At 38.0% G+C, this 24,514-nt stretch overlaps 2 protein-coding genes across 3 annotated transcripts in view; both read left to right on the top strand.

Annotated features, from left to right (window-relative positions):
* Nucleotides 1-12,340: 12,340 nt before the first annotated feature.
* LOC149819607 (uncharacterized) lies at nucleotides 12,341-14,981 on the top strand. The gene is made up of 2 exons (XM_089982337.1): nucleotides 12,341-12,765; nucleotides 14,228-14,981. Exons 1-2 carry the CDS (start codon nucleotides 12,463-12,465, stop codon nucleotides 14,864-14,866), a joined length of 942 nt encoding a protein of 313 aa, XP_089838463.1. The 5' UTR covers nucleotides 12,341-12,462; the 3' UTR covers nucleotides 14,867-14,981.
* The window catches only part of LOC149819606 (la-related protein 1A-like), a 36,233-nt gene continuing 26,601 nt past the window's right edge, over nucleotides 14,883-24,514 (top strand). For both annotated transcript variants that reach the window (XR_016426435.1, XM_089982336.1), the window contains exons 1-9: nucleotides 14,883-15,207; nucleotides 15,363-15,453; nucleotides 15,615-15,686; nucleotides 15,805-16,547; nucleotides 20,925-20,994; nucleotides 22,308-22,409; nucleotides 22,542-22,873; nucleotides 22,976-23,134; nucleotides 23,266-23,329. Coding sequence is in view for 1 of the 2 variants with exons in the window: in XM_089982336.1 (XP_089838462.1) it covers nucleotides 14,981-15,207; nucleotides 15,363-15,453; nucleotides 15,615-15,686; nucleotides 15,805-16,547; nucleotides 20,925-20,994; nucleotides 22,308-22,409; nucleotides 22,542-22,873; nucleotides 22,976-23,134; nucleotides 23,266-23,329 (1,860 nt within the window). In the remaining variant the exon portion in view is untranslated. The remainder of the gene's footprint in view (nucleotides 15,208-15,362; nucleotides 15,454-15,614; nucleotides 15,687-15,804; nucleotides 16,548-20,924; nucleotides 20,995-22,307; nucleotides 22,410-22,541; nucleotides 22,874-22,975; nucleotides 23,135-23,265; nucleotides 23,330-24,514) is intronic.

Here is a 24,514-nt window from a genome sequence, read left to right as displayed (position 1 = left end):
TTATGGAATTAGAAATTGGAATTTCGAAATTGAGGTCAAAATGACCAAAATACCCCTGATGACAAGACTATGGCCTTGAAACAAAGATTTTCTGAAATAAATTTTGCAAAATTGAAAAATATGAAATGCAAATGAAATTGAAATTAACCCTAATATGATTCTACATGCTCACATACATGATAAAAAACCCTAAAATAGCGAAAATATCATAAAATATCAAATTTAACTTGATTTTCGCTTCTGAATTTAAAGATAAACTAACACATGGAACAAATGAACTTGGAATTAAGCCAAATTTGGCATGAACACATCAAATAACCCTAGAAAAAAGAATGGAGCTCGAAAATCTATTTTTTATATTTTTAAATATGGAAATTTAAATAAAAACTCTAAATTTTTGTGATTTTTGCCTAAAATGTTGATTCTAAAGGGAATTTTGGTTATCAAACTTCCATAAAATTTTCCCAAATTTTGTGCGGTGATATAAGACAGCAAGACAACGATTTTTTCCTTTTACACTTTCTAGTTTTGACCTATAGTCGGAGTTGTGCCACTCCGGCAAGTCGGATCGGAATCAGGCGACTCTAGGATTTGGGGGAAACAGACAGGTTTTGGTAGAAAATGTGGGAAAAATTGTAAACAGATGGAAAAGGCTAAAATTATAGGAAAATGTCTTTGACAAACATTGAAAATTTTTATCTTTTCACATCATTGGGGTTCGGGTTACGGTTTGGAAAGGGACACACTATTATCAGAGACCCAAATCTCTGAAATTTTGGGATATTGAAATCTGTAAGACAGAAAATAAAATTTTGGAAAAATACTGAAACAGTTCCAAAAATCTCCAAATTTTGGGAAATGACAGAAAAATATGTTAGTAACAACTTTTGTGTTGAAAGTTTTTGCATACAAACTACAGATTGGGTGAAATAGATGCATTAGGGTCTGTCTATACCCTGACGAAGGAAAATCGAGATTTTCCCAAAGGGCTGGGAAATCCGATTTTTGACAGAGGTCAAAACTAACTGGAAAAATCTCAAAATTTCCAGATCATCAGTAGATTCAATTATAGATCTACTATGATTTTTGGACGACAATCCGAATCTCCCACAAGGGTGGTGCCGGAGGTTCTTGTCTGCTAAAGCGCAAACTGGAAATTCAAAATGACAGAAAACCTGATGTAAGGTTTGATCAATTTAGATAAATTCCAAAATCCAAACAAACTCAAATTTTTGGCAAAACATCATAGACAAATAATAACATCTATCATAAAATTTTTAATATTTTTGAATGAAAATCTTTACATGAAATCATAACTGAACTACATGCCTAAATGAAACACCTATAAACCAACAAGATGTGCATTAATGAACTAATGAAATATACCTAATGAAATAAATCAAAAGCAATACCTAAATTATACAATTTATATGAAAACAAAACAAAGGAAAAGCATGGAGGCAAAATATTGATTTGATATAGCCATTGAAATGAGGGGTTCAATCCATTGGCTGGATGGACCCCTTTTCCATGTGGCCTTAGCATGAATAACCCATGTTTCTCATTTTTATAAATGAAATTTTCAATCATCTAAATCCATTTTTTTTGAACTGTTTTCAAACAATATCTACGAAAACATTACACGAAAACCTTGTCACTTCATAATCATCTTTTGAACTTTGACAAAATTAAGGCTAAAAGACAAGGACTTTACCTTGGATGGTGCCGGTTTCCAATGGAGAAAGCTTGGATCAGCTGCGCTAGGGGGTCGCTGCTGCTCGGTGGAGGAATCAGCTGTGATGAGGATGCTGGAAATAGGAATATTTTGCTACGGTGGTGATGTAGCCAAAGAGGTTGCAATGGTGCTGCTGGGTGCCGGCTGGAAGTTGTAGGTATTGTTGCACTGGCTGGAGCAAGGAAGTGGCTGGTGGTGCCGCTTCGAGGTAGAGGTTGTAATGGCAACTTGAAGAGGGTGGTTGTGTTGCTGTTGGAAAGGGAAAGCTGGAGGTGGAGTCGATCCAGGTGGGTGGCTGCACTTAATGAAGGTGGCTGGAAATAATGTGGGTTGGTGCGCCGACTGGAACTAAGGCTTGAGGAAGTGGTTGCCATGGTGAATGAGGGTTGTGGTGCAGCTGCTGGACATGGAGGAGTTGGAGGTGGCTGAGGATGGCAGCTTGAAGATGGTGGCTGTGGCTGCTAAAAAAAAGAGGGGAGTTGTTGTGTGAATGTAGCAGCAAAGGGGAGAGAAAGAGAGAGTTCAAGGGAGAGAGAGAGGGGCAAAGAAGAAGATGGGCGTTGAATGCCCTTTTTTTGGAGCAACCGTATGACCCCTTTGATAAGAACTTAGGGAAAGATCAATTCTTTCCTAAGTTTTCCTTAGTTAATAAAAAAAGGGGTTCACGTAGATGGGTTGAAGAGGTGTACGTGAATTGAGAGCCCAACCGTTCCTCTCTTTTTCCTTTTTTTTTTGTTTTCTTAACTTAGGGAAGGTCATATCTTTCCCTAAGTTTTTAGTTTTAATTAGGGAAGGAAAGGGAAATGGCCTCTACGTGAATGACTGGGCAAGAGGGAAAGGAAGGGAAGAAGGAAAGAAGTGGAAGAAGAAAAAGAAGAAAAAGAAAGAAAAGAGAAAAAAAAGGAAAGAAAGAAAAAGAAGAAAAAAGGAAAAAGGAAAGAAAAATGAGAAAAAAATGGAAAGTGGGGCTGGAGGCTTGGGCGACCACCTTGTGGGTCCCACCTCTCGAAAAAGCAAAATAAAATAAAAAATCAAAAATGAATAAATAAAAAGAAAATTGAAAGGAATAAAAGAATATATTTTATTTTTAATAAAACATAAATGTAAATGAGTGGGCCATCTCAGAGCGGGTCCAAATTCCACTTTTGAAATTCATTTTGATGATTAGAGGGGTAAAATAGTCTTTTTAGCAAATTTCCAGATAAAACGAGCTATTTTTGACATTTTTAAAACAAGCTCGGATTTTGAAGTTCAATACCCTATTGCGAAGCAAATCCAATGTAGAATTTAAAAATCTAATTTTGAAAGAAATACCGATTGTTTTTCTCGAGAAAATACTTCCAAATTTATTTCCAGACAAAACGAGCTATTTCTGGCAATTTTTGAAACGAGCTCGGATTTTGAAGTTCAATACCCCGTTGCGAAGCAAATCCACTGTAGAATTTGAAATTTTGAGTTTGAAATAAATTTAAATTGTTTTTCTCTAGAAAATATTTCCAAATTTAGACTTCTGGGGGTAAAAATGTTAATTTTGAAAACCCAGGGTTTGAAATTGATTTCTGAAAATTTTAAAAACTCAATCTGGATTGAAATTTATAAAACTGGAGTTCTGCACTTTGAAAATGAAATGAAATGTGATGAAATGCTGAGAAATGATATGAAATGACATGAAATGCTAACCCGGAATGAAGAATTTTGGATTTTAAACCCTGATTGGCAGTTGTACCAGTTCAAAAATCATAAAAACTGATAAAATTTGCAAAATGGTTGAAGAAATGGTTTTTGGACTCTATTGGGTTAGAGTGACACTGAAAATTGGGGTTCGATCTGGATTGAACTCAGATGAGCTGTATTCTAGAGTTTCAGAACTCAAGTGAACTAACCAAACACTGACTCAAGTGACCTTTCTGGCTAAATTTTCAAGAAAAGCTGCCATTTTTAGAGAAATAGTACGGAATGGTCACTGAAGCGAAGTGAATTACGAACCTGAGCTGACTTTGAGCTAAAACAAAGGTCAGTAATACTGGCATGAACTAAGATCAAAACTCAAACACTAGCTCAACTGACTGAATCTCAACTCAGTTTCAACTGAAATGGATTAAAATGGGGTCCTGAACACTTGGAAATGGGTTTAAAATGAAACTGAGGCGCTTGAACTCCTGGTGAACTCAAGTTAGACTATGGGGAACATGACTGACTGAGAATGACAGACTTAGAGACAATTGGTTTGGATTTGAGTGAGAAATGAGCTCATTTCTGAAGAAATGATCCCATCTTGGCAGAAATGGTTAGAAATGAAAATGATTTGTTCATTGTGAGCTCAGATGAGCTTGAGATGACTTATATTCTAACTGTTCTGAACTGACCAACGAGCTTGGCTGACTCCAACTGACTGGGGTGTGGGATGACCTAAGGGTAAAATGATAAATTTCCTAATAAAATGGGTAAAGTGGTAATTTTCTAAAACTGACTCAGGGTTTGACTCCTACACTGACCTAACAGGGTTGGCACTGCACGAAAGGTGTTGTTTGAGAATGAATGAGGAAAATTTGGGGTGTTTACAGGAACCAGGACCGCAAGATGGCCCCATTGAATCAAATACTCGAGAGTTTTTTGAAATACATGCTCGCAAAAGATATGGTCAAACCTCCAAAGGCTAACTTCACTCCTTCTGCCAACAATAACAAGGGTAACAAGAAAAATTGCAATAACAATTTGGAGGGATCCAAGGACTAAAAGGAAAAGGTCTCCAACAATGATAAGCCTCTTCAATCTAGTCCTGAGCATGAAGAGAAAGATCAGAGAAAACCAAAACACAAGGATTGGAGTATTGATCAAAAGTTCACCCCCTGAATCAGATACTCGAGAGTATTTTGGAATACCTGCTCGCAAGAGATATGGTCTGTTTACCTAAAACCATTAATCCCCCAACAATCGTGGGCAGATTCAGAGAGAAGTTTTGTAAATTTCATCGGGCAGTAGGGCATGACACTGAGAATTGTTTCGTCTTGAATAATATCATTCAAGATTGCATCGACAAGAATATTCTTATTGAAGATGAGGAAGACACCAGCCGACCATCCAGAGCAAGTTTTCTAAGAAATTAACAATGTCAAGACTATGTCACTTTCATCATTTCGAAGGGATAATGCAGTCTCAAATCTTTTATCAATCTGTTATTTTCTTCTTTAATGCATTAATAAATTTGTCAATTTTTCTGATAGCCTAGCGCCATCTTTTATATTCCTTCTTTGCAAAATGTTTAATGTCTTCTTACAAGGGGTAACCTCTTTCAGAGTGCCTCTCGAATCAATCAAGGCTGAATTTAGAAAATTAATGGTGCGAGGTCCTGGTTTTGAAAATGAGCTTGATACATGGTCAAAATTTTTGATAAATAATGAGTGCTAAGACTGGGTTTTGAAGATGAGTTAGATTCCAATTTTTTTTTTAAAATCAAAGATTCTTGGTGAAAATTAATAGATCAACATATTTTAACTATATGTGGTCTGCTTTCAGGATTTATCCCACTTCCAAGTGTCTAGGAGCCCATTTTAGCTCATTTCAAATCATTTACCTAAAATTGAGCTGAGTATAGTCAATTGAGCTAGTGTTCGAGCTTCGATTTTAGTTCATCTCCGTATTACTAACCTTTGTTCTAGCTCAAACCCAACTCTGGTCTGTAATTCACTTCACTCTAGTGACCATTTAATGACAACTTTTTTTGACAATTCAGTATGGGAGTTCAGTCGAGTCAATGTCTGGTCAGTCCAGTCGAGTTCTAAAACCCTAAAACTTAGCTCAATCGAGTTCATCTTAGTTCAATCTAGCTCACACCTCAATTTTCAGTGTCACTCTATCCTGTTAGAGACAAAAACTATTTCTCAAACCATTTTGCATTTTTTTATCAAAATTATCACTTTTTAAACTGATACGACTGTCAATCAAGGTTTAATATCCACATTTCTTCATTTAGGGTATGCATTTCGCAGAGCATTTCATGTCATTTCATCACATTCCATTTCATTTTCGAAGTTCATAACTCCAGTTTTATAAATTTCAATCCAGATTGAGTTAAAAGTTTTCAGAAATCAATTTCAAACCCTGGGTTTCCAAAATTGACATTTTTACCCCCAGTATTCTAAAATTGGAAATATTTTCCAGAGAAAAACAATATGAATTTCTTTTAAACTCAATTTTTCATGTTCTAAACTGTATTTGCTTTGCAACGGGGTATTGAGCTTCAAATTCCGAGCTCATTTCAAAAACTGCCAAAATAGCTCATTTCGTCCAAGAATTTTCTAAATAGATTGTTCTACCCCGATGATTCTCAAAATGAATTGGAAAGTGAGTCCACTATGAGATGGCTTGTCTACTTGTATTTTCTTTTAATAATAATAAAAAATAAACATTGTCTTTTGCTATATTTTTCTTTATTTTATCATTTTATTTATTTATTTTTATTTCTTTTTTTTAGAGGTGGGATCCACCATGTGGTCGACCAAGCCTCCAGCTCCCATTCCTTCTTCTTTCCTTTTCTTTTCTTTCCTTTTTCTCCTTTTTTCTTTTCTTTATTCTTCTTCCCTTTCTTTCCTTCTTCCCTTCCCTTCCTTTTTTTCCCTCCTCCTTGGTCTAGCCCATTCACGTACACCCTTTTCCCCTTTTTTTATTTGCCCCTAAATACCTAAGTCAATGCCAATTAAAAACCCTAAGTCCTTTGGTTAAAAAAAATAAAGAAAAAAAGAAAGGAAGCATAAGGTTGTCCCTTGGAGTCCGTCCCTCTCTATCTCTCTCACTCAAGTTCTCTCTTCAGCAGCCATGAATGCCATGACTTGAGCTCTACAATGGATCCCTTTCATCCAGTTGACCACTCCATTGAAGGTAGCTTCCCGTGGCCATTGCTCCCTCTTCACCACCGGTCCAGCTACCACCTTCACCACCAGTCCAGCCACCAACCTTCTTGTTGCAGCCGGTTCCCAAGTTGCACCACCACCAAGGAGCCTCTCTCTCTCCAGCCAAGGCAACAACAACAACCTTGCTTGAACCCCCTCTAGTCGGCGCTTCCTTGGCAACAACAATCACCTCCATCAACAACCATCTCTTTTCAGCCTACTCTTGTGCAACTTCTTTACCAACCGGTGCCAAGCACCACTTCAAAGCCATCTTCCAGCCGATCCAAGGTAAAGACTCTTGCCTCTACAATTTATGTATGATTCCATTACGAATCTGGTTTTGAAGTTGGTTTCATATAGCCGAAGGGGCTATATCATGGATTCATAATCTTGGTTTACAATAATCAAAGTGGCATAGAAGAGGGAATCCATCCGATGGATGGATCAGGTCCCCTATTCTCAATAGCCAATATCAAGTCAACTTCATGCATCCCCATTTTTCTTCATTTTAAACATTGTATTCATATTAAATATGCATTTTAGGCATCTCATTAGTTTAGTTTTATTAGTAGTTTATTTATGCCATTAAGATTCATATTAAGACCTGTAGGTGTTAGTTTTAGCATAAGTTACAACCATTATTTTATGTAGAATTTTGTTTCAATAAATCCAAAAAAAATCTTGGTAGTTAGGTATATTCGTCCATAATCTCACATTAAAAATAAAAAACAATTTGGATTTCTAAAGCCCATTGGATAAATCAAATCCTAAACTGGGATTTCACATTTTCAGAAATTTCAAGTTCTGCTTTTGCAGACAAGAACCTCCAAGATCTCCTAAATGGACGATCCGAATTTCCCTCAAAAAAATACAGTGAGTCTCTCTTGGAACCTATTGTTTCTTAGTGAATTTTTAGATTTTTTCAACAAGATTTAGGTTCCGATAAAAATCAATTTTCCTAGACCCTTGGGAAAATCTCACTTTTTCCTTGTCAGGGTCTAGACCGACCCTAACCCACTGTGTCTGTTCAACCCATAGGCTGTATGTCAAAACTTCCATCATAGAAGTTGTTACTAACCATCCCTATGTCGTTTTACAAAATTTGGGATTTTTTAAAACAACCTAAGTATTGTTCCTAGAATTAGATTCTTTGTCTGTCAGATTTCAATGTCGGAGATACAGTTGCGACAGATGTTGGCATTGGTTATTTTGTCGCAACTTAGCGATGAAACTGATGATAGATACATTATGTTGCTACTTAGCGCCGGAATAGGCAACAAATATATTCTGTCTTTATTTAGTGTCAAAAAATTCACAATGAAAGATATTTGTCGCTAATGCATCACTAATCCGTCGCTAAGCTGTTTAGCGATGGATTTAGGTCATCGTTAATCCACAGGTTTCTTGTAGAGCTCCCATAGAAAGGTTTGTTTCTTATCAAACATTTTCAACAATTTTTCATACCTTCATAAGTCAAGTTCACAAGATGAAAGCTCCTTATACTTATGCAAAAGTTGTTTGAGATAGCAAGTGGAGAAATAGAAGACATACATCAACATAAAACTTGGCTTGTTTAATGACCAAAAGAAACAAATATTGTAGGCAATAAATCAATATATAAAATTAAGTATAAAGTATAGAGATATTCAAGGCAAGGCTTGTAGCTAAATGTTACAATCAACATGTATGGATTATAAGTCAGTGTGAGGATAATTTTGTCCCTTACTTTATCTTTCAAGCGGCAATTATTTTAATTAGATGTCAATAATGCATTATTATATGGGGAGTTTAAATAAAAAGTGCATATAGAACAACCATTGGGGTTCAATGAAGCTGATTAAAAAATATATGTATGCAAATTAAATGGTTCTATATATGGCCTCAAACAAGCTTCAATAACCTAGTTTGAGATTTTTTACAATGCCATTAAAAAACGTGGTTTTGTCAAGGTTGTTGATGACAATTCACTATTTTTTATCATGGGACTGATGGCGTTGCCATCATATTATTATATGTGGATGTCACTATAGTGACTGGAAATCCAGCTTCACTGATTCAAAACATTACAGATTTTCTTAATATCATATTCAAAATGAAAGATCTTGGTAATATGTATATGGCATGTTAATAAAGTTTAACATGCATGACTGCAAACCTATTGGTACTCCAGCAAGCATGAACAAGAAGCTGTCAGCACATGAAGGTATTTTGCTTGCCGACCTAGAATTGTTTCGTAATATGGGGAGGGATCTATAGCATTTGATGATTACCAGACCAGACATCGCTTTTGCTGGCAATCAAATTTGCCAATTTATACAATCTCCATCATACATTCATATGGAAGCATTGAAACAGATAAAGAGATATGTGAAAGCAATTTCAAGTAGCAGGCTAATATATTATAAAAATAATCAGACTAATCAATAAACTATGTCGCCATCATGTTATTGACAGTTCCGATGCTGATTGGGCTGCAGAGGTCTCTGTCAGGCTATTGTGTTTATTTGGAAAGAAATTTGATACCTTAGAAAAATAGAAAACATAAAGCTATAACAAACTTGAGTGCTGAGGCTGAATATCGTGCTTTAAGAAGTTTTGTTGCTAAGATTTATTGGGTTAGAGACTTTCTTAAAGTTGAATATTTTCAGATCTATTATTTATTGTGATAATAAAAGTGTAGTTGCTTTATCTATAAATCAGTATTTATTGTCCAGTTATACATGTCTAATGACATGCATAACCTGAGGGAGAGTGTTAAGTAGGACGTCACTTAAAGATATACCTATCTTTTTTCTATTTCTTTGGTTTGATTGTATATTGTCATCTATGGCACAAGCTGTAATGTTATTTATTGCTTTGACCCTTGTTGTAACGGTCCTAATAGGGAATATATATATATATATATATATATATATATATATATATATATATATGAGTTTAAGGTGCCTTCCCTCACCTGTGAAAGGAAGGGCTAACTATGAGCATTATTTCTTCTTTCTTTCTCTCATCTCTTCTTGCTTATTGAATTTGGGGCAGAACTTTCACATTAATCTTACAAATCAATTAAAGATGATCAAAGTACTCAACTCATGATTTTCTGTTAACCAAGATATCGTTAAAAAGACGAGAATGAACCATCAAAGGTATGGTTGAAAGACTTCATTCATTACATTTTGGAACCAGGGACTCATAATGCCCTTTATGAGTTAAAGGTTGTCTTGAATATATCTTCAGGGTGCCATTACGATTTGATGGTATCCCCAACGTAATTCTAACTTGGAAAAGAATTTTATGCCTTGTAATTTGTCAAATAACTCATCTATAATGGGAATTAGATATTTATCCTTCAATTATTGCATTCTATGCATGTTAACATCGATGCACCCCCACGATTCCATCTATCTTCATGACCATAAAGACTGGATTCAAGTATGGACTTTGACTATGTTGTATTATCCCTGATTTCAACATTTCCTACATTTGTTTACTTAGTTCATCCTTTTGGGCTTTGTATGTACTTGTATGACTGAACATTAGCAACAAATGCCCCTAGAATGATGTTAATTATGTGATCATAATTGCGCAGAGGTGGTAGTTGATCAGGTTCTCGAAGCACCCTTAATACTCTTTCAACAATCTTTCTAATGATGCTTGTTCTGTCTCCTTCTAGCCTGCTTTACTCGCTCTGTCCATTGCATTCAGGTTAGCTACTTGTAAGATGAAAGCATTGCACTTCAACTTTTTCTTAGGCTCGGCTCTTTCTATTATCAATCTCTGATGCCTGTATATCTACTCGGCCACCTCCCCATTCGAATGCCATTGTCATGCTAGAGAAGTCCCAAGTGACCCTTCCGGCTCCGGTTCAGGTGCCATATGATGGTACAAAAATTTGTGCCTTATACACCCGATCACCCTCTATCAGAGGGATAGGGCCCGTCAGTTGTGGCGCACAAGACCTGATGGAGGGTGATCAGGTGAGTAAGGCACAATTTTGTGTGCCACCATATGGCACCTGATCCGGACTCGCTTGAGCCACTGCATACCCAAGACTAATTATGCTCATTGCAAGGGCAATATATGCAATTCAACATTGAATTTCTTCCCTTGCATCTTAACCTCTACAAATGGACACCAACCTTCATTGTGCAATCGACTTTCAACCCCACTACAACATCAAACCAAGGTTGTGGTTGCACCTGACATCCAACTCTTTTTATTGTTTTATGTGTTGATCCTGTGTCAATCAATATGAAAATGGGGCAATTCTGAACGCTACCTGTCACCCTCATGGCTAGAGGAGCCATTACTCCTGCCAAGGCATGTAAATTTTTTGGAGAATCCCCTCCAACTTCATCTACTTCTACCTCTTTCTTCTACCACATAAATATGCAAAATTTACTTATATATATATATAATCCATGTAGAATTTATGTTTGCTTTGGATATGATAACCTGTTATATGCTACACTACTTTGAATCTAGTTAAATACAGGACAAACTTGCTGTTTATAATGCAAAACTAGAGTATAATATGACATGTTCAAGTGAAGAGCTTCTACTAAACCTGCAATTAAAGGTAGCTTTCATAAATAAACTTGTGCACCCAACAAACCAACCTTAATAATAAAACAAGCACTCAGGTTCTGCTTGAAATTGTTTTATATAAACCCCCGGCGGAACGGTAGTGACAGCAGTTAAAAAAAAAATCTTAGGACAAACTGGACAATCTGTCATAAACAAAACAACTATATTTTCTGTCTTGAGCAAAATGTTGTGTTCTAACTTGGACAGGGAATCAAATACACCCCAACTGTCCCATGCATAAGCGAAATTGGATCTTGGGCTTTCTGCTTGACACAAGACCCCAACGACTACATGAGTAACCACCGCGATGGTTCTGACCAACTTATTATTGTAAAAACATTTGATCACTCATTACTTGTGTAAAAACAAAATGGACATGAGAAACAAAACTTAAAATGATAGTTTAAAAATGCACAATTTGATATCCAAACCATCGATGATTTGGATATTAAATTGAACCAGAGGTGACCCATGTATTTTATATGTACTTTTGAGTGAATATAAGCTCCATAATATGTGTCAGTTTTTTTTTTTAATTTATTATAACCCTAAGAAACTGCACCCGAAGTCTTGGTCACACTGGCTCAGCCTGTCATACTTACGGTTGTGGTGCCGGCAGCGTAAAACTCTGAGGCCAGGATGCCCCCTAGACCTATGCTATGCATTGGCTTGCACAGAGAGGTGACGCCCATGAGAATCGAACATTAACTGCCTGGCTAGCAGCCAAGGCCCCACTTCACTACGCCAACCACCCTTGGGGCAATATGTGTATCAGTTTGATATTTAGTTTAGTTGACTCAACAAAATCTAAACCTGAACCCGAACAGGTTAACTAGTTATATAGGTGAGTTTGGGTACACTTGATGGGTTGGATGCCCGACCCGCTGACAAACACGATCCGCACGTGCAGGTGCAGCCAAGATTCCTAATAAAAACCCTCGTTTCGTTAGAACGCCTCCCTATCTGCGACATCACTCTCTCTCATCTGTCTTCTTCATCCTTTTATAGTTTCGAAATCCTAGCCCCAATCATCGATTACGTCAAGGGAAGATGCATATAAAAGAGTGGAAGATCTTCCGTCACCTGTTCTTCGATCGCATGTGAGCAATCGTGAGCGAAAAAAGAATAAGCAAAGGGATCGGTGGATGCGAAAGATTTGTGAAGCGTAGGCCGTTTGGGGCTTCAATTCCAGTTTTCCGGGCGACGGAGTGCGGCTCCGTCCCCGTAGCTACAGTTTCTTGCTCCTTGAACCCAATGGAGGGGGCTCTCGGAAACGCTGGCTTTTCTGGGGAGTTCGAGGCATCACTGAGGATTGAGGAGGCGAACGGAGATAACCGGGTGGATAGTGCGGGCTCTGCAGAGGGCGAGAAGCCGTGTGTGTGGAAAAGGACGGTGACGGACGACAATGCAGTTTGTTCGGTAATGGGGGCGGAGTCGTGGCCTCCCCTAGCTGCGAATCATCCAGACGCGGGGCAAAACGGTGGTGGCAGCAGGGAGGTTTGTCGGCCGGCTTCCCCTCTGCCACCGGCGCAAGGGCCGCCGAGCCTGCCTATGCAGGTAGGTTTGATTTGTTCCCTTTTCGGGGATTCTGTGTTTCTCCATACTTGTTTTCGTCTGTTTGTTTGTCTATTTTGGTTCGTTTTTTCTAGTTCTTAGCTTAAACAATATAATGTATTGAAAGAGACAGAGCTTTATCCTCATTGTTATTTTCTGTGTTCTTTTATATTTACACGGGGACTGAATTGTTCATGACGAAGTGATTGGGTCTGCTTATGATAAAAAACAGAACCCACGACGATGAACTTAAGCCCTGGAAGTTGGGCAGAAACAATCATGATCGACTATTCTAGTACTCTTTGGCAAATGCTCATATTTGCAGAGGAATTTGCAGGTGCCAAAAAGTTCATCCTCCTAACTGTTCTAACCACTTCATAAACTCACGGTTTACCCTATAGAGTATAGATGCAATTATTATTGCTTATTTACTAAAACGCATACGATGATACTAATTAATTCAACAAAAAATACTTGTCTTTTTAATCGTAAATGTTGGTGCAATCATTTTTTTTTGGGGACACTTGCACGTCAAAAAGTCGCGGGTGCATGGTGTTTCCAGCCGCATCTGGCACCGATGACTTGGGCATCTAGAAGTGTCTGTATAAAACAGTGAACTTCTGGAAGTTTGTACTATCTAGCTTGCACACATACTCATGTTTGATCTTATTTACCACTTTCAATGTGATGAGGCTGAAAATGTTGCTAGACTAAGATGTGAAAGTGGTAGCAGCATAACTATAAGCCTTACCAGTATACTAGCCTGTCTACTACATTTGGGTTGTAGAAAATAAATAGCCAATTGAAAAGTTGAGATAACCAATTTTTGTTAGGATTTAAATACTGCAAGCAATCACAACCATAGATATCTAATAGGTTATGTTTTTTTTTTCGGAAAAGAAAGTTAGTACGGATAAACAGAGAAAAGGAAACAAAAGAAAGGTTGCTTAAGCACTGGCTCTGGTAGGCTGTGCATCTTCTACGAAAAGGATGAGTACCCTTTTGGGAGAGTTATGCACCATTAATTAATATGCAAGAATTTTTTTTTCATTGTTTTTGGAAGAAAAAATCAAGGACAAAGCAAAGTTGAGTTTGGACTAGGATGCCAAACTCAAACGGCTGTAAAGAAATAATTTTTTGTCATGGCTACACTTCTGCATTTATATATTGTATAAGATGTGGAAGACCTTAACCAACAACCTGATGCACCTAGCATGGTTGATTTACTCAGTTCAATTTATCCTACCCTTCTTCTGGCGCCTAGCCACCATGACCTTGGTTGTCATTGCACAGCCAGATCGCACTGGTGGAGTTGTAGAGTGCCACTTGCATGAGAAATGTTACTAAGGAGATTCATACTGATATTTTTTCTTCATTATCATTTTGTCACTTTACATTTCTGGTGGAGATTTCAGTCAATCAAAGTGCCACAGCTGATGTTATCTTCCTCGTTGCCTTCTTCCAGGGACCAATCCATGCACCAAGATTCAATGGTTATGGTGGTGGTAACCGTTCTCATAGGTACTCACATGTGCACCATAAGCCAGGTTCAAAGCGTAATTATCCTGCAAATGGCATGGCTCCTTTTGCCCCTCCCATGCATTACCCTCATCCACATATGCAACCTGTTTATCGTATGCCTGTGAACCCTCCACATGCTCCAGTTCAAGACTATGCTTTTCTGACTGAGCTCAATCAGATAATTCCTTCTGAAGCTCACATTGTAAGGCCTGGATACAATGTGGCTGTGAGACCTTTCAATCGACCTGCAGCAGGAATTGATGTTGATACCTACAAGAGCTTTCAGACACCAATTCGAGGCAATCCAAATGCATACACAGGCAATTTTGACAATAGAAGACATGCTTCCCAGGAGCCTTCTGGCTGGTATAATCATACAAGGCATCAGCAACGGCCGTTTATTCCCAGTAACATGCCCCCACATGTTGGTCCACCACCTTTCCCCGGCCAACATCCTCCCTTCTACTGTCGACGCCAACCATTTATGAATGCACCACCTGGTATGGGCATTGAGTTTTGTGCTTCCCAGTTTGCATTTCTATTTGTATCTCTCAGTTGCTTTTACTTGTTTCTTTTATGCTAAATGTTATCATTTAAGTTGAAAAAGTAACAAAAGTTAGAACTGTTGGTAATCTTTCCTGTTGCCTTTGTCTTTTCTTTTCTTTTTCTTGTATTGTGAACATGCAATGCAGCTCCAATGTTCCGTGTTTCACCAACACCTTATGAACAAACTAGTGGTCTACACTATTTTGCTCAACATAATCCCCCTCCCCCTCCTCCTCCTTTTCCTCCACCACCATCACTTCCTTCTTCACCATCACCACCACCTCCTATTCCTCCTCCAGCTTCTGATGCTAGCACCCAGTCATCTGATCCACAGGAGTTGAAGAGTCGGATAATCAAACAGATAGAGTACTATTTCAGGTGAATTTCTTCTCTGAAAGTTAGTTTGTGTTTATACTATGTTTTTCTGATATGCTGGAATTGCTGTTTTGCCTTCTTTTAGGAAGTAGTGAGCTCTTCTATCTGACTGCATTTTTCATATAAGCCTCTTGAACTAATATGCAATAGTTGTACAGTGCAGAGAACTTGTGTAAAGACAGGTTTATGCGAAGCATAATTGATGAAGAAGGGTGGATCCCTATAAGTCTAGTTGCAGGCTTTAGGCGGGTTGGCCTCTCAGCAGTTTTTTTCACATTATATGCATCTTCTTGTTTACTTTAGGGCTTTCTTTTCTTTGTTTTTTAGTTTTTGATTTCTTTTGATCCACATTCATGTACCGTTATGTGGTTCAAACATGTTACTGATTTGAAATTCATCATGTGTTTTAGGTTCTAGCCATGACAGAAGATATCAGAGTAGTTATTGATGCACTGAAGGACTCAACCGAACTTGAACTACGAGTGAGTCATCCAAAATTTATGATGCCCTTGACTTTAACTTCAATTGAAAGTGTGTTTTGATGTGCCATCTACTTTTCATGTTTTCTCTGCGGCCTGGATAATTTGATCTTCTTTCTAGGGGGGTATGATGAGGAAAAGCAAAGACTGGGACAAATTTCTTGGTCCCTTACCAGATGATGGGCTTCTGCTATCTTCACGTGCTTCACAAAGCCATATGATTAGAACGACATCTACTGGCGTGAAAGATGAATTGCTGGAGGCAGTTGGAGAGTTTACAGAACAGCATCATAAAGCTTGTGATAATTTAAATAATGGCAGATTGGGGGTAGCTGATGTGGTTGCCAAATCTCATCATGAAATGGCTGATAGTTTGAGCAACGACGCCTTGGATAGTGTTAAAGTGGTTGCTGCAGAACAGCATCATGATACTTCAACCAGTGAGGGTTGCAGTGAAGGTATACTATTGCTGCATTGTTCTGAAATTGAGACAGCATCTGCAACCTCTTCAGCGAATGCCATTGAGAGAGTAGTATCTACTGATGGACAAAAGACATCTAGTAAAAATTCAGAAAGTCAAACATCTAGTTTGGGAGGGAATAATGGAATTGGGATGTCCATTTTTAGTGAGTGTAGCAAGCACCCAAGTGACAGTCTTCCTTGTTATTCTACTAGCAGAGGTTTTTGTGAGGAATCTAGATGTTCATCAACAACTACGAATTCCTTGGATCGTTCAGAAGTGGTGATTGATGCTGTCATAGATGATCCTTCCATGTATAGTGGGGACCAGAGTACTTTCTTGCTTGATGAAGAGCTTGAATTGGAGCATACCAATAGAAGGGATCATGTTTCATCTACTGGGAGGTAGGTTTATACATTCCTTTTTAATTTGGATTTTGGCTTTCTGGTGGGCAAGAAGGGTTTGGGGGAGGTGTGGGGGAGGAGGAGAAGCGAATTAGCACCAAAGAATCTGCTTAAGTATTCTGAACTTCTCTATATTGTATAAATAGATATGTTGTTGTTTAATAAAGGAACCTTACCAGTGGGAAGAGCAGGATGTTCAAATTAGTGGAACTCCTCTCTCTTTCTCTATGTGTGTATGCACATGTGCACGTGGTGTTTAAAAGTCTCCCAAGTCTCCATGTGCCTTGTATTTGTGCAATAATGCGTAACAATATTGCAAATCAATGCTCCAACTTGAATAATGTGTATATCATGCAATTTCACAAATTGAGTCCTAAGGAAAGCGTGTTGACTAGGTGCTTTACATGTACTAACGGATAAATGCAGGATTTTGCTTATCAGAGTTCTAAATTATATACTGTATGCTAAAAAGCCTCTTTATGAACTTGATTGCTTTTGTGTACCTTCTATAATTTGTATGCACATTAGTTGCATTACATATGTTGATGTAATATAGTCCATTTCCTACAGAAGAGAAAAGGCCATCATCCGGATAGTTACATTGATATATTGGTAATTTGGTCCCTCTTTGTTGTACTTAACTGATAATGTATGCATTATACATGCTTATGCCTTAATCCCACCACAAATTTTCCATGTTTAAGAGTTTACATATTCTGTTTCATAATTTTACCTATGCTAAACATCTGAACCATAAGGATAATATTGCTAAATATCTGGACTGATGATATGTCATAAACATTGGAAACAAAATTGGAAATTGCATAAGATAATGATTATAAGATGACACTTATTTAATCCACGACATTTGTAATGGTCTGTCTTATCATAGAAACACTCATATTGCATCAGAATTTCACGACCAGAGAAAATGGATTTACATCAAAATGATTAGTGAAAAACATGTTTTCTTTGTAAACAAACCATACTAAGCAGTGAGCACTTGTATAGGGTCACTAAATAACACCTACAACTATGACTGTCTACTAGGTACTGTCTCTTTTTTTCAAGGTTGTAAGTATCATATCATTACCCATATTGGTCGGGCCCAAATTAAGATACATATTGTATCATAAAAAATCATAAAATTGTAATAAAAAAAGCATGAAAAACTAGAAAAAATTAGTAAAAATTCTAAAAAAATCATAACACATGAACAAATGTTGAATTGCATAAAATACAACCATAAAATGACATATGAGAATTTATGTCTCTATGAGCTGCATAAAAATCATCAAACATAAACTATCTCACATGAACAATGCAAAATATTAAATATCTTGCAATTAAGAACATGTCACAAGACTCATACTTTTATATTACATAAACAAAAACAAAATAACCAAGTTTATAAATACTTAACAGTTAAATAACAAAGTTTTTTAAAAATATACCCTCAATCATCATCATCATCATCATTATTTTATTCTTCTCCTCAAACCATCTCAAAAATAGTAAAAATGCACTTTTACTAAAGCAAACCACAAAAGCCCTCTCCCTTGTGTACAGATCGACCCCCAAATCGCTCTCATGACTCCTAGGGTGCATGAATACCCCTCTAATGGCCTCTACACAAATGAGGGAGTCGCCCCTCAAGAGGTCTTTAAAAAAAACGATTCGGTCCTTTTTATAGTGATCAAAAGGTGTATCGTATGATTAGGGATGGCAGTGGATCGGGGGGGAAACGGGGCCCTGCCCCGCCTCACCCGTTTGGACTGGGGATGAAAGTTAAAATAAAAACCCGTGCAAGGATGGAGGAGGATATGGAGGGCAAGATTTTGAGACGGAGCGGGGGTGGAGACCTTGCCCCCACCCCATTCCACTGCCATCCCTACACCCTGTATCGTACGATACATGATTGTATCATACGATACATACGATACACACTTGTATCGCGATACAAGTGTGTAGCATATTGTTATTTTACATAGTAACGATGTGTATCGTACCGTATACGATACTTACAACATTGTTTTTTTTAATTTAAAATTAAATAATGTAGGGAAGGAACCACTGATTTTTTGGAGTGCAAAGAGGTGCAACATTGACCATGCCCTGTTCCGACATCCTTGGTGTAGAACTCCATGGTACTCTCCCTTTGCCCATTGGGAAAGCTTTCCTTCATGCTTTGTCTTGCTTACATGATGCACCCCCAGAATTTTGAACTCGAGATGTCCCTTCATCTTAGGACAAACCTAGCCACCCTTAGCCAGGCAGTGGAGCCCGTATGGGCTATTAGGTACTATGGTTGTATCAAATATAAGTTCAAATTACTTGCGTATGTGTGTGTGCTCTCGTGCATGCACATGCGGCCTTTGTGTGTGTGTGTTCATTTATGGACTTATCTTTGGTATCTCTCGAGGACACCATACTCTCTTCTAGCACTATTGATATGTTTTATAAATCTAACCATTCAGATGTGGTCTCCGTAGTCTTTTTAGTGGAGAACATGCATTAAATTAGAAGGTATTGATGTTTTGAGTGTAGACAGGTTTTTAAGGAACTTAGCCAACAACCACACAATGCACCAAAACTTCACAAAAAAATCAAAACAGTTAGATCTGGCACATGTTTCTTACTAATCAAAATCTGATTAACTGAGCCATCAGTGACTTTTTATTAGAGATTACATTACCATCAGTGGTTCCATTGTAAGCTCTATATATACATGTGCATGTTCACTTTTCTTCGGACCACTTTTCCTTCTCTCTATTTTGAATTTTTTTTGTTTGATAACACAAGAAAGCTTCACCAAGTCTTCTTATCAATACCAGTTTTGACATATGATCATGGTCTATGTCACATAGGTGCGGGTGCGGATGCGGCACTTTAAAAAAACTTGGGTGCGGGGGTGCAAGGAGGATATATATATATATATATATAAATTGTTTAACAGTTTTAAGTTAACACTGTGTATTTGTGTGCATTTATGTATTTATATATATAATATAGATAAAAATAGACTTGATTAGGGTTAACTGAATCTACTTTTGGATAGAAATGGACCTCAATGTGGTTGACTTCACCTAACACAAAGGAAGTTGTGTCCAAGTGCCGCATCCGCCTGGGTGCGATGCCGGTGCGGTGCCCTGTTAGAAGAGTCCGTGTGACATAGATCATGGTGCCTTGTGTTAGTTGGTACTTGGTACGACATATGGCATTTCAGTAAATTTAAAATGAGTAAGTCATTTTTAATTAGTAGATTCTCTGAATATTAATTTTGAAAATCAAGGATAACTCTGTCAGAAAATCTAATTCTTGTGGACTAGAAAAGACATTCTTAAAAGGAGCGTGGGCTGGATAAGCACCCAGCTATGTCACATAGACAAGGAAACCAGGCAGCCATACCCGTGTCAACACGGCATGACACGGGTATCGGTACCAGACACAGCACAGGATGCTGGTTCGAATCGGGTCAGGTCCAACCCTGACCCAAACCATTTTTCTTTTTTGATGTCGGTGCAGGGAGGAAGAAGAAGAAGAGGAAGAAGAGGAAGAAAAAAAGAAAGCGGAGGAGAAGGAAGAAGAAGACGAAAGGGGAAGAGGAAGAGGAAGAGGAAGAGGAAGAGGAAGAGGAAGAGATGGATGAAGAAGACGAAAGAGGAAGAGGAGGAGAGGGAAGAAGAGGAAGAAGAGGAGAAGGAAGAAAAAGACGAAAGAGGAACTAGAAGACGAGAGAGAGAGAGAGAGAGAGAGAGAGAGAGAGAGAGAGAGAGAGAGAGAGAGAGAGAGAGAGAGAGAGTGTTTGAGTCTGGATTGTATGTGGATCCAGACCCAAACTCTTTCCTCTCTTTTATATATAGAGAGGAAATAGTTTGGGTCTGGATCGTATGTGGATCTAGACCCAAACTCTTTCCTCTGTCTCATATCTATATCTATATCTATATCTATATCCGTGTCCCCGTACCAGCATTTTTTGAAATTACCGTGTCGTACCCTCTGTACCCTTACCACACCTGCATCCATACCCATACCCGTACCCATGTGACATAGGCACCCAAAGATATAGGTTGTCAATTTCACATAGGCAGTGCCTAAGGAATACATTGGAAGTGAGAGTAAGGTTCAGTGGTGGGGGAATCTGGTATTTTATATTTCAATATGGTTAGCTTGGTGAACATGTTAAATGTCCATTAAAATAGTTGTTACTAACAATAATAGTCGTCACTAAGAATTCATCTGTGTGGTCTTTCCAAAAAAAAGGAAAAAAAATACATTGCGGCCCTAATGATTGAATTGATGATCTTTTTAAGTTTTTACTCTATCGTTTTTTTTATATTGGTTTTGAACAAATTTCAGTTATTTCTCTTCTTATAGGAACAATGAAGATGATGATGATATGGATGTCAGCGATCATGATGTTCAAAGACTTGTAATTGTAACTCAGGTATGGATGTCAAAACTTTGTACTGTTCTGCTGGTAAAACATTTTAGAATGCACATAATTATTTCTCTTGACGTGTGCAAACCGATAAATCGATGTTGTTTCTTGTGCATGGAAGTATGACGTTTGTGGATTAGGGGGATTTTCCAATAGCAGAATCCGATCCGTAAAAGATCCAAGTAAAAGGAGTATGTGGACCTTGGTTCCTTGGTTGATATAAAAAATCAAGTGGATCCACAATTGGTAATATGGTCTGGCTAGGTGGGTCTATAGATATATCATGTTGGATTTAATCCAGTCTATGTAAGTGGATAGGATTAGGATTTAGAGATGAGTTTGGGGTGGTAGGCTAAAAAGTAGGGTTTGGATTGGACTAGGTGGGTTTAGAAGGGTATTTGGGTTCAAATGGATCTGTTTTGGGTGCACAGGGCCGTCGGCCGATGGTACAAGGTATCGCTAATGGAGGCAGTTGATGGCCACTAGTTGGATGATTTCCTACCGGCTTGCTTCTCATTGTGGGGTGGTTGAGTATGAAGGAAACAAGGGAGAACCTGGAGGCCTAGGCTGTTGGAATAACTGGCAGGAACCCCATTGGCCGGGTGGAAATGGGGTCGCTGATCCCATCCACTGGGCAATTGTTCCTTAGATTCTGGTTATCTTGAGCCTCTCCTATGGCTGTCATGATTGTAGAGGAACAGAGTAAAGGGGCAGCAGGGTTTCCGTTTGTGTTTTCATTTATCATCATTGCCGGTGGTCCAGAGGTTGGAGAGAGCTTTCCTGCAAGTGGATCAGAGGGCCCCTGGTGGGTTCCAATCAGTGTTGGGTTGCTGGCCTCCTTCTCGGCTGGATTTTCTTCATGTTCAGGATTTGCATCAAAGAAAATATCAATGCCACATTGGTATTATGTTTCCTTGCTGGTTCTCTGATGAATATTTAAGTGTTCTCCATTGATGTGTCCTCTTGTTGTTGTCCTGGTCTCAGATAGGCTTGAATGAGGCCAAACAGATTAGAATGGCTTAGTCCAGCTGTTGAATGGATCATCTACAGGTGTGGAGCTTATGCATGCCATGTATCTAGCAAATAGCCATGTCCTCAAATTAACAATAATTCAATCTTCTATTATGTAAAATGTAAAAAATATGAAAAGTGGTTATGGTGGTGGGAATGCGATATAAATATTCTAGGGACGTTCATAGTTGCGTGCACTTGTCATGTCAATGGGTGACTCTCATGTTACATAATGATGTCCTACTGTCCCGAGATACGGACAGCAATGTGTCCTATTTTTCACAAGTTGATTTTGCTCTCTACTGCAGAACATCAGAACTGGGGAAATGAATAAAGCTGATGGTAAGCCAAAGGCCATTGCAACTGAGTTTGTGACCACAATCAATGATGCTCTTTATTTTTATGAGCAGGTTAACATGTTTTCACCAGTGTCTAACTTATTAAATTCTTGAATTGTCTGCTACGGTAATTTAGCAGACTTTTGATGGGGTTAGGTTCCACTTGAACAATTTCTTTAAGAAATTTTAACCTGTTTCTTGCAGGAGCTATGCACTATGCATAGTGCTGAAAAGTGTCTCTCTGTTATAGAAATGAAAGATGGAGATTCTAAAGCTTGTAGTCTTATTCCTGGACTGGTGACATCAAAGCTTAATGCAGTCCCCAGTGTGAGCAGTGGCAATGAAGATAGGCACGCTAATGCTTGTCGGAGGAATAAAGTCATAAATAAGTTCCATTCACAGTATAACCAGCGGTTATTTCCTGGCAATTTTAAGAGCCATAATGCTGGTCATGATCTACATGGTCTTGTGTCTGAAAGCCCACCAAGCAACTCAGTTGGGTTTTTCTTTGCGTTGTCACCACCTGAAAGCTACAGGTGGGTTCTCTCTGTTGCAGTTTATACGGTGTTACAGTTTATTTAATTTGAGATGTTGTAAAGATAATTTTATTACTCGTGTGATTGAATTTTTTGTCTCAGCTTGACATCTTCAAAGCAAAGCACTTCTCATGGTAGCTATCCAGCAAGTAGTGTGGTTTCTGGGAACAGCCCACCTGTTGGATCTCTGCCAAAGTCCTTCCCTCCATTTCACCATCCAAGTTATCAACTTTTAGAAGCAAATGATTTCAAACAACAGAAGTAAGTTGCATTCTTGGATTGATATGCACTGATCTTGGGATGGAATAGTGGTCTAAGAGGGTCTCGGGCCTATTTCTTCAATGTATATTACATAATGCACTTAACAGTTTCATGATGGTTCTTTTCTTTAGGTATTTGAAGTACTGCAAAGGTTCTTTAAATGATCGTAAGAGAATGGGGATTGGTTGCAGTGAGGTCAGTTATGTTTTCTGTCCTTATTGTCTAGGAGATTATATTTGTGTTCCTCCATAGATTTTTAATTAAAGCATATATGCATTTTGGTCGGTTTGCAACACAACAAACTAACACATGCACTTTTGGACATACATCTTAATGATTTTGTCCCATTCTCATTACTAGTGGCAATTCTACACACTATGACATTTTTGAACATTGGTCAACTGTGGTTTTATAACGACCCCAACTCACACCCCTTAAAAATGCAATTTTTTTTTCTTCAAACCATTGCAGAAATCTTTCCGGAAACCCGGAGCCTTTACCGTTCTACTCCCAATTGGATAAAACAACCAACCACAATAGAGCTTACAATTATCATCTATACCTAACCAAACCTTTATTGAAATAATGAATGATAAGTCTAGAGACAATTGCATAATTGAAGAATTCAGAGTGCAATAACAAGTAAACGAAACGAAAATGAAATAAAAGAAGAGCCACGTTGTCCATCTGTCATCTGTCTAGCAAGTGCGTGACACCCGTAACTCCTCCAGAAGCCAGTCGCTTCACTGATCAATTGCGACTGCGAAAAACCACAAATAGAGGGTGTCAGAAATCCGAAGAATTCTGCGTACGAATCCCTCTAATTAAATAAATGAGTATAAAGAACACAAATAAGATTTCATGCAATAATTCAGAGGAATGCAATTATGACAATTATATAATTTAGGTAAGCATTCATACAACATGGAACATTTATTAAGCATGGAAGAACATTAATCAATAACAGAGATCACAATTTAAGTGAGCAAGACATGTAACATGCATTAAAAATCAAACATCATGCATTCACCAACATGTAACAATTAAGGGAACATGTAAAATATGCATGTTCTAATGCATAACAGGAATATGCATAATTTATGTGCAATACATGAACATTTTATTATCTTTTCTTAAGGTTTTTCTTTTCATATGCATGCTCTATTAAATGCACACCATTTAAGTTTTCTCTTTTTAATTACCATTGCTCGCGGATACACCAAACATGTAAAATTTTTCGAGGTCAAGTAGGGTTCCTGATGCAGTGAGGGAACCGAAGCTAACTTTGATGCAGTGAGGGAACCAAAACTTCACGTTAATGGGTGCCGCGTTGACGCTCTTTGATGCAGCGAAGGAACCGACGCTGGTCTGCTAATGGGG

Source organism: Nuphar pumila, chromosome 12, assembly GCF_984573655.1.
Source record: "Nuphar pumila chromosome 12, dmNupPumi1.hap1.1, whole genome shotgun sequence".
NCBI lineage: Eukaryota > Viridiplantae > Streptophyta > Magnoliopsida > Nymphaeales > Nymphaeaceae > Nuphar > Nuphar pumila.
This window is presented reverse-complemented; position numbering and strand designations above follow the sequence as displayed.